General features: G+C 34.1%; 1 protein-coding gene across 1 annotated transcript; it reads left to right on the top strand.

Annotated features, from left to right (window-relative positions):
* Positions 1–8,755: 8,755 nt before the first annotated feature.
* Positions 8,756–11,212, top strand: LOC130740499 (uncharacterized). The gene is made up of 2 exons (XM_057593132.1): positions 8,756–9,075; positions 9,941–11,212. Exons 1-2 carry the CDS (start codon positions 9,040–9,042, stop codon positions 10,778–10,780), a joined length of 876 nt encoding a protein of 291 aa, XP_057449115.1. The 5' UTR covers positions 8,756–9,039; the 3' UTR covers positions 10,781–11,212.
* Positions 11,213–13,137: the final 1,925 nt, after the last annotated feature.

The raw sequence follows: 13,137 nt of genomic DNA, 5'->3' as shown, positions 1-13,137 counted from the left end.
TATGTGCGGATGTGCCTATGTGGTTTTCAACTACCTTTTTCAATCTTTGCATTTTTTAGAAGAAAGAGACAAAGAATGGCTATAACTTTTTCCCGTTCTATTAATACCATTTTGCAACCTAAATTACTTAATTTTTTAATATTTTTATTTCAAGGATGAATATGTCATTTTAAGTAGCAACCTCTCTTCATATTTATTATTCAACGAAACGAGAGGAGTGAGTGTTTTTTCTCTTCTCTCTTTCATATCAAACAACCTAATCAACAATATATAAAAGTTACTGTTTTTATTACCTCTTTCTCTTTACTAATTATCTCTCTTCCACTTTCCCTCTTCCCACTTTTTGTTCTAAACAAAACAGACCATCAAAAAGTATGTTTCACTTGAAATGATAGATTTTGTGAAGAAAGAAAACAAGTGCAGAGAAAATACATATCCCCTAAAGTTTTCTCTAGTTTGGAAGAATTGAAATGTGAGACAGAGGGGGCACAATGTAGTATTTCGGCCGATCCAAAAGGCCATAAGTCCAAATTTGTCGTCCTAGAAGATTCACAATTAAGTTAACGCAATATCAGTCAGCCAAGATATCAAAGCAAATTTCCATCTCGCTCAACAGACAGTCGGGAAAACAAAGCTGACAGGATTAATGATTTGAGGGTTGTCAAAGTTAAGTCATCATATATTATGGAAATTATTCAAAATTTAATAAGGTTGAGTGATTTCATTATAGTTCATATCAAACAATACAAATGTCCCAAGTGATACGAGTTATGAACATTAAGGATTGGGTGGAATGAAGAGTGAATTGTTCAAGATTCAAATTGACCAAAGTGGGTTTCTATTCTTCTCTTTCTTTCTTTTTTTTCTTTTCTTCTAGCTATATATAAAAACTCCCGGCCCCCAGCAGTGTAAGTTTTTTCTTAAAAAAACAGACGACACTGGTGTCAATGCGTGCGCGTCGCGAGCTTACACTTTGTTTGGTTGTGGAGAGTTAGAGTAAAGAGAGATGAGAGGAAGAGAGATAGAGGGAGGGTGGGAGAACTAACCTTGTTTGGTGGGAAGAGGAGGGAGGAGAGAGGGGGCTTTTGAGGTGGGACCCACAAAAAAATTAGGTATCTCCAATTTGGAGAGAAAAGGAACGGTATGGGAGGGACTCTTTTTTTTTATTTTATTGTTTTTGTTACTGGCATTTAGTGGCGGTTTTAAACAACCACTATTTGCATCTGACACACTTTTTTAATTTAAAATTGTTATTTTAATTCGAAGTCAACTTTTTCTCTTTCTTCCACATCATTATTTATCATCTCTCTCTTCTTTATCTCTACCATACCAAACAACCCAACAAATTCACTTTATCTTTCACCTATTTCTCTCTACTCAACTTCTCTCTTCTCTACACTCTCTTCTCTATCTCTCTCTTCACAACCAAACATAGTGTTAATTAGCAAGGCAGTGACGGTGAGAGAGTACTACAATGCAAGACTTTAATTTGCTGACATAGTTTTGGGCTAAACGTGTCTCAACCTCAGCCTCACCACATGACATTTACCTAATCACCATGTGCATGCACTTCCACAAACAGACAATCTCATAGGTTCATTTGCCACAGCCACAGGCCCACAGCCACAGGACCCCACTTTACCTTATAATAAAAGACAACATTGTATTTTGGCCAAAATGAAAACGACAACATCGCATACCAAACCTTATATATAAATTAGGGTTAATCCTGTAATTGGTCCCTGTGATTGTGTGGCCGTCTGAAATTAGTCCCTCCCGTAAAATCTAAGTCCTCGTGTTTGGAAAGTGTGTGGAAATTAGTCCCTCCGACGAGGACCTGCTACACACACTTTTTCAAACACGAGGACTTAGATTTTATGGGAGGGACTAATTTCAGACGGCCACACAACCACATGGACCAATTAGAGATTAACCCTATAAATTAATCATCTTATTCAAACATTATACTAACTTAAAAAGACATTATATATAACAATATTAATTTACGCTTTTACATTATCATTGGATTGACAGGTAAAGCCGTTACCCGTTAGAAGCAAAAGTGGGAAAAGCACAAGTGGTCTTCACGCATGCATCTTTGACCATACTTAATTCCAGGTGAGATAACTAGGATTTCGATCGAGGATGCCCCTATGTAGCTGCACCCCCATTTTATGGCCTTTTGCCCTTGTATGCTTGCCCACAAACATCTAGCTCAAATTCCTCATTCTACCAAATTTTCTTTTTCTCTTTAACTGTCTATACCTAATTTCCCTTTAACTGCATGCCTAGCTACTTACTAGATGCCATTTCTTGATAATCATATACCCACGAGTTTATTTTAATTTAATGGGCGAAACCCACCCACAAGTGCTTATAAGTTATACCCACTATGATTTAATTTTTATGGCAGGCCACTTTCAAAAAAACCATATCCATGAGTTCATTTTTACTTAATGAGCAAAACTATTTACCCACAAGCATAGTTCTAAAATTATCCTTGCATTTATAATTTCCATACAACAAATTAAACTGCAAAAATACATATTTTAAAATTATGTACCACCGGAATCTAAAAATTCGGTAATCAAATTTCAATTAATCTTCCGCATTTTAGAATTCTGAATGTACATATCGCATTTTACAATTTATGATGGGTAAGTGGTACAAAACATTATCATTCAACAATTCAATTCAAATGCGATTTATTTTGTAAATTAAGTTATTGCACACATGATTTTACATTCCACATTTTAATTTGTTGTACACAAAATTTTACATTGTCGTGTTAGAGTGTGGAATGTGTTGTAATTACTTAAAAGAAATACCACACTGTAAAAGTGTGGTGCAGACAAAGCTTCAACCAACAACAATAGTGAAGTAGAAACTCATCAGATGTCTTGGGTGTATTGATGTGTTTATTGGAGAAGATGATGAATGTGTGAGAAGGTTATAACGTATGAGAGAAAGTAATTGGGATGGTGGGGGAGTTTTGAAGTTTGAGATATTTTTGGCTTTTTGAATTTTGAATTTCTAAATCGAGTTAATATCTACTATTCATGGGCAGTTTCTAATATATCTTAATATATATGTATGATATCTACACATGATTTTGAGGTTTGTTGCACCTAAGTGTATAAATGTACAATATGGGACACTTATCAAGTACACTCTAATTTTTAACCTAGTTCTTATTTCTCTCATTCTTGTAATAATTTGTGTGCGTTTGAGTGTCTTGCAGGTACCTAGCTCTGGTGTCATCTAATCGCCAGATACAAGAAGTCAGAGTCCTTCACGGACGGAGCGATCCAACAAAGTTCTCCTTCCATACACTTATTAGTCTTCACTCGAGTTTGGTAATCCTTTCAAGACAATTGGTGTCATTCGTGGTAATCTCGGTAAATCATATTCTCATCTACCTCTACTATGGCGAACGCAGGAAGACAATAGCGAAATTATATTGCACTCCTTCTTAAGAAGGAGTACCTGCCACATGATTGACGAAGAACAAGTCTACATGAAAATGATGATCACGTGGTGGACTGGCCGCAAATTCAACCACTCTCCGAGGACAAAAACATAGAAAACACCATAAATCGAGACATTGGAAGTGTTATTAATGTAGCACGGGAGAGAAAGTTATCGGACGATTACGATCCCCCATTCAGCCAAGAATCAATAATATGCTTGTACAACCTGCGCTGCATCAAAGCACTCACACTGCTCTACAAGCACAACCTTTTCTAATTTCTCGGGCGCCTCCTCTGCCTATTTAGCCAGACAACACTTCCAATGTCCAAGAGATAACACAAATGACTACCCCCCCCCCTAATGAAGGGAGTCACTAGGAGGCCCCTGCGACTAGTTACAACACCATTCAAGCTCCCACAATGACTCACATAGGAGACAAGATGGACATTCCCCTACGGATGAAGACGACGAATCTCTTCCTTTTCTAACTCCTTACTCGTTGACCTTGCTTGAACTATCATAGAAACAAGGGAGTGACAGGATAGTGCTGATGTTGGGTGTCGGGAGGAATATATGAACAGGTTCTTGGTTGAGTAACGATTCGTTGGCACCCGATATCAGAACAGTAGTCGCATAGCTCTGGGTCCTTGCAGCAGTACCGAGGATACACATGTCTACTCCTAGTAGGTCGATGGTTCCCGAGTTAAAAAAGCAGAAGTTTGCGGGTTAAAGTTTTACCGGGCACTAGAACAATTAATACCCTACTCTTTATAAAAAGTCAAAAACTTATTTAATCAAATAGGGCTTTAACCCTATACTTCTAATTAACAATGTGATTCTACCTGGGGACAGTGGATTGGTCGACCATATGCCCTTAACAGTGTCAAGAATTTTATATGTGGCAGAACTGTAGAACCACATAAGGTCAACCTCAGTGGTGCACAACTGACAAAAGCAAAAATTAGTATTGCTTACACGAATATTAATCACACGTAAATGCATGTGTTCATACACTAGATGCATCGAATTAAGATCTACTTATGACTTTAATTTTGATTAATTTAATCACTTTTGTCTTACGCAAACCTTAATTTTTGTGGTTTTACTTTTGTACGTTTCCCACCGGAAACAGACTCATAACTCAATTCACTCATTAGAATATGATGGATTATTTATTAGAGTGCCGCGAGGACACAGGATCGATCACTGACATTTTTTTTTTATATTAAGCTTAGATTTGGACAAATGAATGACCCACATACATGTTAGATTACATGACATTCGATACTTCTATTTAAGATGAATGAAATTAGTTGTTTCTTTTTATTTTAAATAATTTGAAACACAATGCAATGGATCTAGCTAGCTTGTGAGTATATTCACTTTAAAAAATAAATGTTACGTCTCAAGTTCCCACCCTTTGATTAAAAATTACTAATAATAATGAATTAATGATTGTTGTATATATGGGACCGTCGACATATGATTGATATATGTATATTGTAAATTGTCATTGTGATGGTTTTTACTTTTTAACGGTCACAATTTGTAAAATATTGAAAAAAAATCTTCACATAATTGTTACAAAATTTTTGTCTGAAAATTATGCGTGATTCCTCTTATAAAAACAAAATTAAAATTTGAAGTTTAACCTGTTGCGCGGAGCTTGAGGGTTCACAAAAAATTAATACCCTAGTTCTGAACAAAAACTATATTTGACCTTTGGAAGAAATGTAGCGATTTTCCTCCTTCCCAATTCCCATTTTTTAATATAATCTTTTACATAGATCAAAGTATGAACTGAGCAGTTGTTTACTTACAATACAAACAATGATTAATTAATACAGAATTAACGTAAAATAAAATCAAAATATAGGGTTCAGTTCTGTTTTTTGGGGCAGTTCACAACGCAATCTAGAACATCCATTACAAGATAATATAAGAAATTGGCTCTATCATGAGACTTATATTAGCTAGTATACTATTTTATAATGATGACCAGAGCATAGTTTCCCAAAAAATAATGGCCGTATTTTAATTTGGCAGTTTATGCTAGGACATGCGACACTAACTATGATGCTCTTTCAGTTTTTAACTATTATTTTCGCCGATCAAAAAACTCTACGAAAAACTGACTAATTTTTATCTGGTTCGAGAATTTTTTTTCTTCTGAAAATAGTTTTTTTAGAGAAAAAGTTTGATGCACCGACGGTGTAAAGTTTTTTTACACCGTCAACCAATCAGATTTTAAGGATGTGAGAAAATCTCTCTTTTCATTTAATTTCTTTAATTGACATGTCACATCCTTGAAATCTGATTGGTTGACGGTGTAAAAAAACTTTACACCGTCGGTGCATCAAAATTAAACTCTTTTTTTTAATATGTTTATTTTGACTTTTTATTTTTATTTTCACCGTCGTCGTCGCCACCACCACTATTCTCACCGCCGCCACCACAGTCACTGCCACCACCACCTCCACTGTTACTGCCACCACCATTGCAGCTATTACCACCTCCACCACTATTGTTATACCACTGTTGTCGTTGCCATCATCACCCACCACCACTTTCAATCTCTATCACCATCGCTTTTCATCTCATTGGTCACAATGGAAATAGAGGTGGTGGTGGCTCTAACAATGATGGTGGTCAACCGGTCATGCTAACAAAGGCAGTAGAGGTTATAGTGGTGTCAACTCGTTTTATGAAGAAAAAAAATATCATAATTTAAAAAATGATGAACTTTCTGTTTTATTTTATTTTTCTAAGAGAAATAGGAAATGATTAAATAAACATATCCGAATTCGTTCATGAATTATAGCTAAAATAATAAGAGTTGGATGATATATATGTTTTTTTTGTTATAGTGAGAGGAAGACAAAGTCCCAAGAAAAAAAATTAACCAAGGCCTACAAAGGGGCCGCAGGGCCAGGATAAATAATTAAATATCCCTATGCAGAATCTCCAAAGGGAGAGTCAAAATACTAAATATCACACTGGAGATCTTACATACTCTCGCCAAGTAATCCGCGAGAGAATTAGAGGCTCTCAGAGTGTGTTGAGAAAGGAGGGAGCCATGGGCACTCTGCAGCTACAGGATATCTAGAGCCACCAAGATGACATATATGTTGAAGATTATTACTAGGTGCAATTTATCTTTCTAATTTAAAAGAAAAATCCAAATTTCAATAGCTTTGAGGGAGTATACAAGCAAAATTTACCTCAATAAAATCATTGACAGGATTCCTGAAAATGTGGGAGGGTTTCAGGGATTTCCAAATAATACATCACAGATTAAAAAAAGGTAAATAAAAAAAGAGGAAAAGTTTGATGCACCGACGGTGTAAAGTTTTTTTACACCGTCAACCAATCAGATTTCAAGGATGTGAGAAAATCTCTTTTTTCATTTAATTTCTTTAATTGACATGTCACATCCTTAAAATCTGATTGGTTGACGGTGTAAAAAAACTTTACACCGTCGGTGCATCAAAATTAAACTCAAATTAACAGAAACTTTGTTCTCACAGGTTTTGTGATAAAGCCTTGACTTTTACAGTTTACTACTCCTACTATTTCTCTTTTCTTTATTGCATAGTCCCACTCCCATCACTTTCACCTTTTTTTTATGTGCAAATCATATATATGCATAATTCTCTATAAATAAGAAGGGGGTACACATTAATTTGTTTAATTTCTCCTCTCTGACAGATACCTTTCTTTCCATTCTTTTCTTCCCTTTTGCTCTCAAATAGTAAATTGCAAAGCATGGAAGACCTGGATTTCATATTCATTTACCATGAGGTGGGTTGTTACTTATTTGGTTCAAACATTGATTAACATTTCCATTTGCATTCAAGGCTTCTTTAAATTGTTACTTAGATTTATAGTAATTGATTACACATATATAATAATTAAATTCAATTTTTTTTATTTTATAAAATAATTAAATTCAATCTATAGCCTCATAAGAGTGTTATTAAATAATAAATTAAATATATTAATTCTTATAAAAAAATTATCAATTGTACGAGGTTGTAAATTTATATAGCATTTATTATAATATTAACTATTGAATTGTAAGAGGTAGGCATATTCTTTTTTTGAATTGTAAGAGGTAGGCATATTCACCTGGCTCAATATTTGATAATCCATGGCAATTTAAACAAGGGACCAGAAAACCAATAAATTAAATAGAAACTCAAATGAGGAAAATAAATATCTGATTCTTTATTCCTAGCAAAATATATTCCGTAATTGAAGGGAAAATATATAAAGAAAAATTATTCCTAATTTCAATGATTATGAATTTATCATTTATAGCATGATAGAGCTACTTAAGAGTAATTAATTAATTATAAATATGGAATTGAATGTCAATTAATCTCTGCTTCTTGAGATGTTTGTTCTCTTGGGCTTTATTTCATTACAATGAAGCTTTAATTTCCAGCCTTCGGAAAAAACAAATATTGAATTGAAAATGATTGGTTCATGTTATTAATGTTATATTTAATGGTAAAAAAAGTCATATAAAATAAATTATATATATTTTTTAATTTAACTGATATTCATTGATGTAAATTGTAAATTACATTTTTCTTGCGAATTCTTGCCATAAACAATGAACAAAGATTCGTTGATTTTAAGTTGTGCCAAATATGACCGGATAAAAAAGTGTTAAATAATTTTTTTTTGTCCTTCTAAAATTTTCATTAGATTTGTGTCCATTTTTCGTTGTAGATCACTAGAAAGATATAGAAAAAGAAAAGAGGTAAAAAATAAATATGATACATAATGTAATGGGAAAGGAGATAAAGATGAAAAAAAATATTCCAAGATGTATGCATTTTGTGGTACATGTATCATTATTATAAAAAAATTCAACTAAGAATTTGATCATGTCAGGTTATAAAATTGAGTGAAATATTGTGTCTATCTATCATCATAAATAAGTATTCTTTAGGATTTCCTTATTTTTTGCGAAATTAAAAGGCGTACTCGGAGGTCGAATAACACCTCTTATATGACGCAAGAAGTAGAATAAGACCTTCAAGGGAAAGTGGGAACAAAGAACATCTTAAGGAGACACAACATTCACAAATCCATAACCACTAGCCAATCAACTCACGAATTAGCCTCGATACAAATATAAATAATTTTTACAAGACAAACTTTAGACAAATTAAACACATTATTTTTTTTTATTTATAAAAGAGATGAAAACATTAGCATTTAAGTTTCGCTTACCTGAGTGAGTATACAAGGAAAGTTTATCTAGATAAAATCATTGATTGACAGATTTTCAGGATTTTCAAATCATATATCAGAGATTCAGAAAATGGCAACTCCAATTTCTTCTCCAACGAAGATTTTGTCATTCATTGACAAAGACTATGTCTATGTTCTAGCGGTTTTGTGATACAACCTTGACTTTCCACGACTCTTCCCTCATTATTCCTAGTCTTTATGTGCATATATTTCTCTATAAATAAGAGGCTACCCAAAACTCAATACTTTACTTCCCAATCTTCTTTTCTCTTTTGCTCTCAAATAGAATAAGAGTTTCAAGGCATGGAAGACCTGGGTTCCATATTCATTTATGAGGAGGTGGGCAGTTGCATATTTGCTTCTTACACTTATTCAATCCATTCACTATGATTTTTCTGCACTTTTTACTATGAATTTATCTTGAAATCCATTGGTTCACATTTGCATTCTTAAATTGTTACAGTTTCTTGGTTAATATTCTGTATTTGGATTAAGTTTGGGGGGGGGGTGTTTAAAACTGTTTCATTCCCATTTCACTTCTTGATTCTTTTGAAATGGGTGAAGAACAGTGCCAATATGTCTTACAGATAGTACAACAGGTTTTTCTTACTGATAGTACAACAGGGGTTTTTTAATCTCAGTGCCAATGTTGTGAAAATTATGCAAATTTTTTTACAATAGAACAGTATGAGATTATGAGTTACCATGTTGAATATTGTTCTGGATATGTTTCTATCCTGTTGTGCTTGTGTGATTGGTTTGGCCTTGTGCAAAAAATCTCCTTTGTAATAAATTTTGGATGATTAAGGACTCTAATTTTGGGAAAATTATTGAAACTTTCCTTTTCTAAGAAATCAAGTTTTGATCATTGACCCCCCTTTCCCGCAATTAGTTTTTTTGTCATTTACAATATACCCATATTCTAGCTCTTTCTAAAAATGAATACTTTTTCATATAGGTACTAGACTAGAAGAATTTCAATTAAACTAGTTAAGTCTAACTTTTTGCCTAGTGGCTGTTTGAGATATTGTTTATGTAATACCTAACTCATAAATCTTTGATAATACCTATGAGAATCATTGATAAACCAGAATCAAAGCTAGTGTTAAATCATACCTTTGAGCACCCAAATTTTTACATTCTGTTATTCAAATTTACAATTTTTTTGAAAACCCCTCCAAGATTTTGTTGTTTGATTTTGCAGAGTGAACAGGAGTTGAGGCAGAAGCTTGTGGACACCACACTTGAGCTTGAAACTATGAAGAATGTTAAGGTGGAACTCTTCAATCTGCTGATGATGGCTTACCAAGAGAGGGATGAAGCAAGGTTTCAGGTTCAAAAGCTAATGAACAAGCTCATCATGCCCTCTTCTACCCCAATCCCTTTGCAAAATGTGCCTGGTGGAGTCCTGCATCAAGAGAACCTTCTCACAATGTTTCCTTCTGCTAAAGCAAATCCAAGCATCACTGAATCCAATAGCCTCTCACATGGTTCCCCACCAGTGGATTCATTCTTTGACAATGTTTCTTCTCCTCAAGAGTTCTCAAACATCAATGCAGTTGACAACAACAGCAACATGAGTTATCTCAAACAACAACATATGGTTCAAGACTTCAATTTGGTCTCATCAGAGAATCCTGCTTCTGATCCAGCAAGTGCTGTTATAGAATGTCTTGCTAAAGAAAAAGTCTTGCCTCAGAAGGGGAATCTCCTTCAAGCTGTGATAGATGCTGGTCCATTACTTCAGACTCTCCTCCTTGCAGGGCCACTTCCTTCTTGGCAAAATCCTCCTCCATTGGGAGACATCAAGGTTCCATCTTTGAACATCAAAGAGCATACCACTATCACCATTGAGCCAAATTCCTTTGTAGAAAATAGTAATTTGCTTTTGAAACCAAAGCTTCCATCTTTACAGTCTTCAAATGCTCTCTCCACTTGTTCTGCTTCCATGCTCAACTTTTCTGGCCATTCTCATTCCCTTGGTTCATGGAACAATCCATGGAAGTTCCAAGCCCCATCAAGGAAGCGGCAAAGGCATCATTGATTTTGATGAAGTTTCCTTTCTTCCCTCTGTAAATGGAGTCACAGCAATTGGTGAAAATGGCGTACCCTCCTTTTGATTGAAGTGTCCTAGTTATTGCACGTTTGATTCAGCTTATTTTTGTTCAGAATCAATTCTGTCGCCAGAAGCTACTCACATAAGCTTCTCTCCAAAATTGACTTTTGCTATAAAATCAATTGTAGAAGGATATCCAAACATATAAGTCTATTTTAGTAGTAGTTGAAAATGTTGAGGTTCATCTCTAAACTTTGAAATTTTGGAATATTCAAATGTTGAGATTCTCTTGGGCGACCAATATTTTGAATGAGAATTTTATGTACACCCTTTTGCATGTCAGAGAATTCTTAACCTTCTACTTTTGAAGTATGTAAGACAAGGTTTGTCAGTGAAAACTATGAAGAATCCTTAATATCATCTACAAGACTATGACCATAGGTTTGTACGTTCTGTGTTCATTTGTCCGCATAGTGATTGCTACATAATTCACTGATTTACTTATAGCAAACTCTGTGTAACTTCATTTGTTTGCTAAAATGTCTTCTAATTCTGAAAGCCCTTCAAAATTAAATGTAGGAGAAGTGTTTTCAATCATTGTAGTGTGGATTATCTTCTTTATATTCATCTACTATGGCATTCTTAAGCGTCTCTTTGTGAAAATGTGCCGCGCAATCATCACCAGAAACCAGGCTCAACGGCGACTGCTCGAAGAGTTTAGTTCCAATATCAGTGATCCTTCTGTGCAGCTTCAAAGCCGGGGATTGGAATTCTTTGTTGTACATAGGCTTCAATTGTCCCAGTTTAAGAAAAAGGGTGAACACAACAAGCAAGTTAACATAGACTGTGCCATTTGTCTGGGAGAGTTTGAAGAAGAGGAGTGGCTGAAACATCTTCCAAACTGCGCCCATTTTTTTCATGTTTCCTGCATTGACACATGGTTTCAGTCTCATTCAAATTGTCCCCTTTGCAGATCTTATGTATGTCATGATTCCCTGTCAACCTAGATCATATGCATTAATATCTCATAGAATGGATCACTTTTTTGTTCTCGAATTCAATTCCTAACACCTAAAATGTACTCATAGAAGCTTCACCCAAAATAGTAATGTACTTCCTTTTTGGCTGGGTTGAGCTTAAATGTGAACAAAACTTAGCTTAATTGAGGAATGGATTAAATGTTTATAAAATATTAGAAGGATTAATATAAGGAATAAAGGATACAAGAAATGGTTCTCAGTATTAGATGTTTTTTTAATCTTAGTAGCATTCTGCTGAACATTGTTGGGAATCTAATTATCAACAACCACTTCCTCAGAAGAGCCAAGATGCTTGGCCAAAAAAAATATCTAGTTTAATAGGAAACCCATCTGGTATCTAAACTTAATAGAAACAGCGAGAATATACGCAGGTTGTAAATAACATAAAAACTATTTGATGGAAAATGGGGTCAAAACCTCCTACATAGAAAAGGAAAAGGTCAATAATTTCCCCAATATTTTTTGGGCTAAAATTTCATTAAACGGAAGACTTAAAAGCCATTACATCAGCAGTCAGGATAATTGTCTAAAGTTCATTACGAAGGCCTAACTAATTAATCACACTAATGCCACATGATATAAACATCCAGAAAAACAATGTGGTAAAAATTTCTACTGTGATTAATAAAACATTTACAACATTGCTACTGAGATTAAAAACACTGTTGTACTATCTGCGAAAATGAATCAGTCTTAAACCGTCCAACTTAATCCGCACACAGAATATTGATATTAATATTAGTTAATGATGAAACAATTCAATGAATGCTAATGTTTTGTCAATCAAATAGATGTGATCCAGAATTACAGTAAAGGATGCAGCAAAATCATAGGAAATAGATGAACGTATAAGAAGCAGCTACTGAATGCAGGTCTTCCATGCTTGCAAAATATTCTATTTGAGAACAAAAGGGAAGAATTTATGAGAAATTTTGATAGAATTATGCAAGTTAATATGAAGTGCGTATAATGGAATAGAGGATTTGTACAAGGATATATATCATGCTTGAAGTGTAAAACTCTAACAGTTTAGGCTCTTCACATTGATAATCTTATGAATGTGTGTAGTGTGAACAAAACTTCACATTAAACTCTAACATAATACTATCTCCTGTCATTTGTTATATACCAAAGAAGTTCAATTTTATGTTGGATTAATAATTTTTATAGCAAAATTACACTTAATTGGATTTTCAAACATCTCCATTTTTATAGTTTAGTAACTATAGACAAACAGTGAATAGAAAAGTAAACATCTTCATTTTACTTATCTGATTTGATTTGATTTTCAATTGAGAAATCATT

The sequence above is a fragment of the Lotus japonicus genome, chromosome 2 (assembly GCF_012489685.1).
Source record: "Lotus japonicus ecotype B-129 chromosome 2, LjGifu_v1.2".
NCBI lineage: Eukaryota > Viridiplantae > Streptophyta > Magnoliopsida > Fabales > Fabaceae > Lotus > Lotus japonicus.
The sequence above is the reverse complement of the archived record's forward strand: the minus strand, read 5'-3'. Positions and strand labels throughout refer to the sequence as shown.

Coding starts and splice junctions, on each gene's coding strand:
- LOC130740499 (XM_057593132.1), top strand. CDS start 9,040: ATGGAAGACCTGGGTTCCATATTCATTTATGAGGAG. Junction 9,076..9,940: donor CCATATTCATTTATGAGGAG/GTGGGCAGTTGC, acceptor TTGATTTTGCAG/AGTGAACAGGAGTTGAGGCA.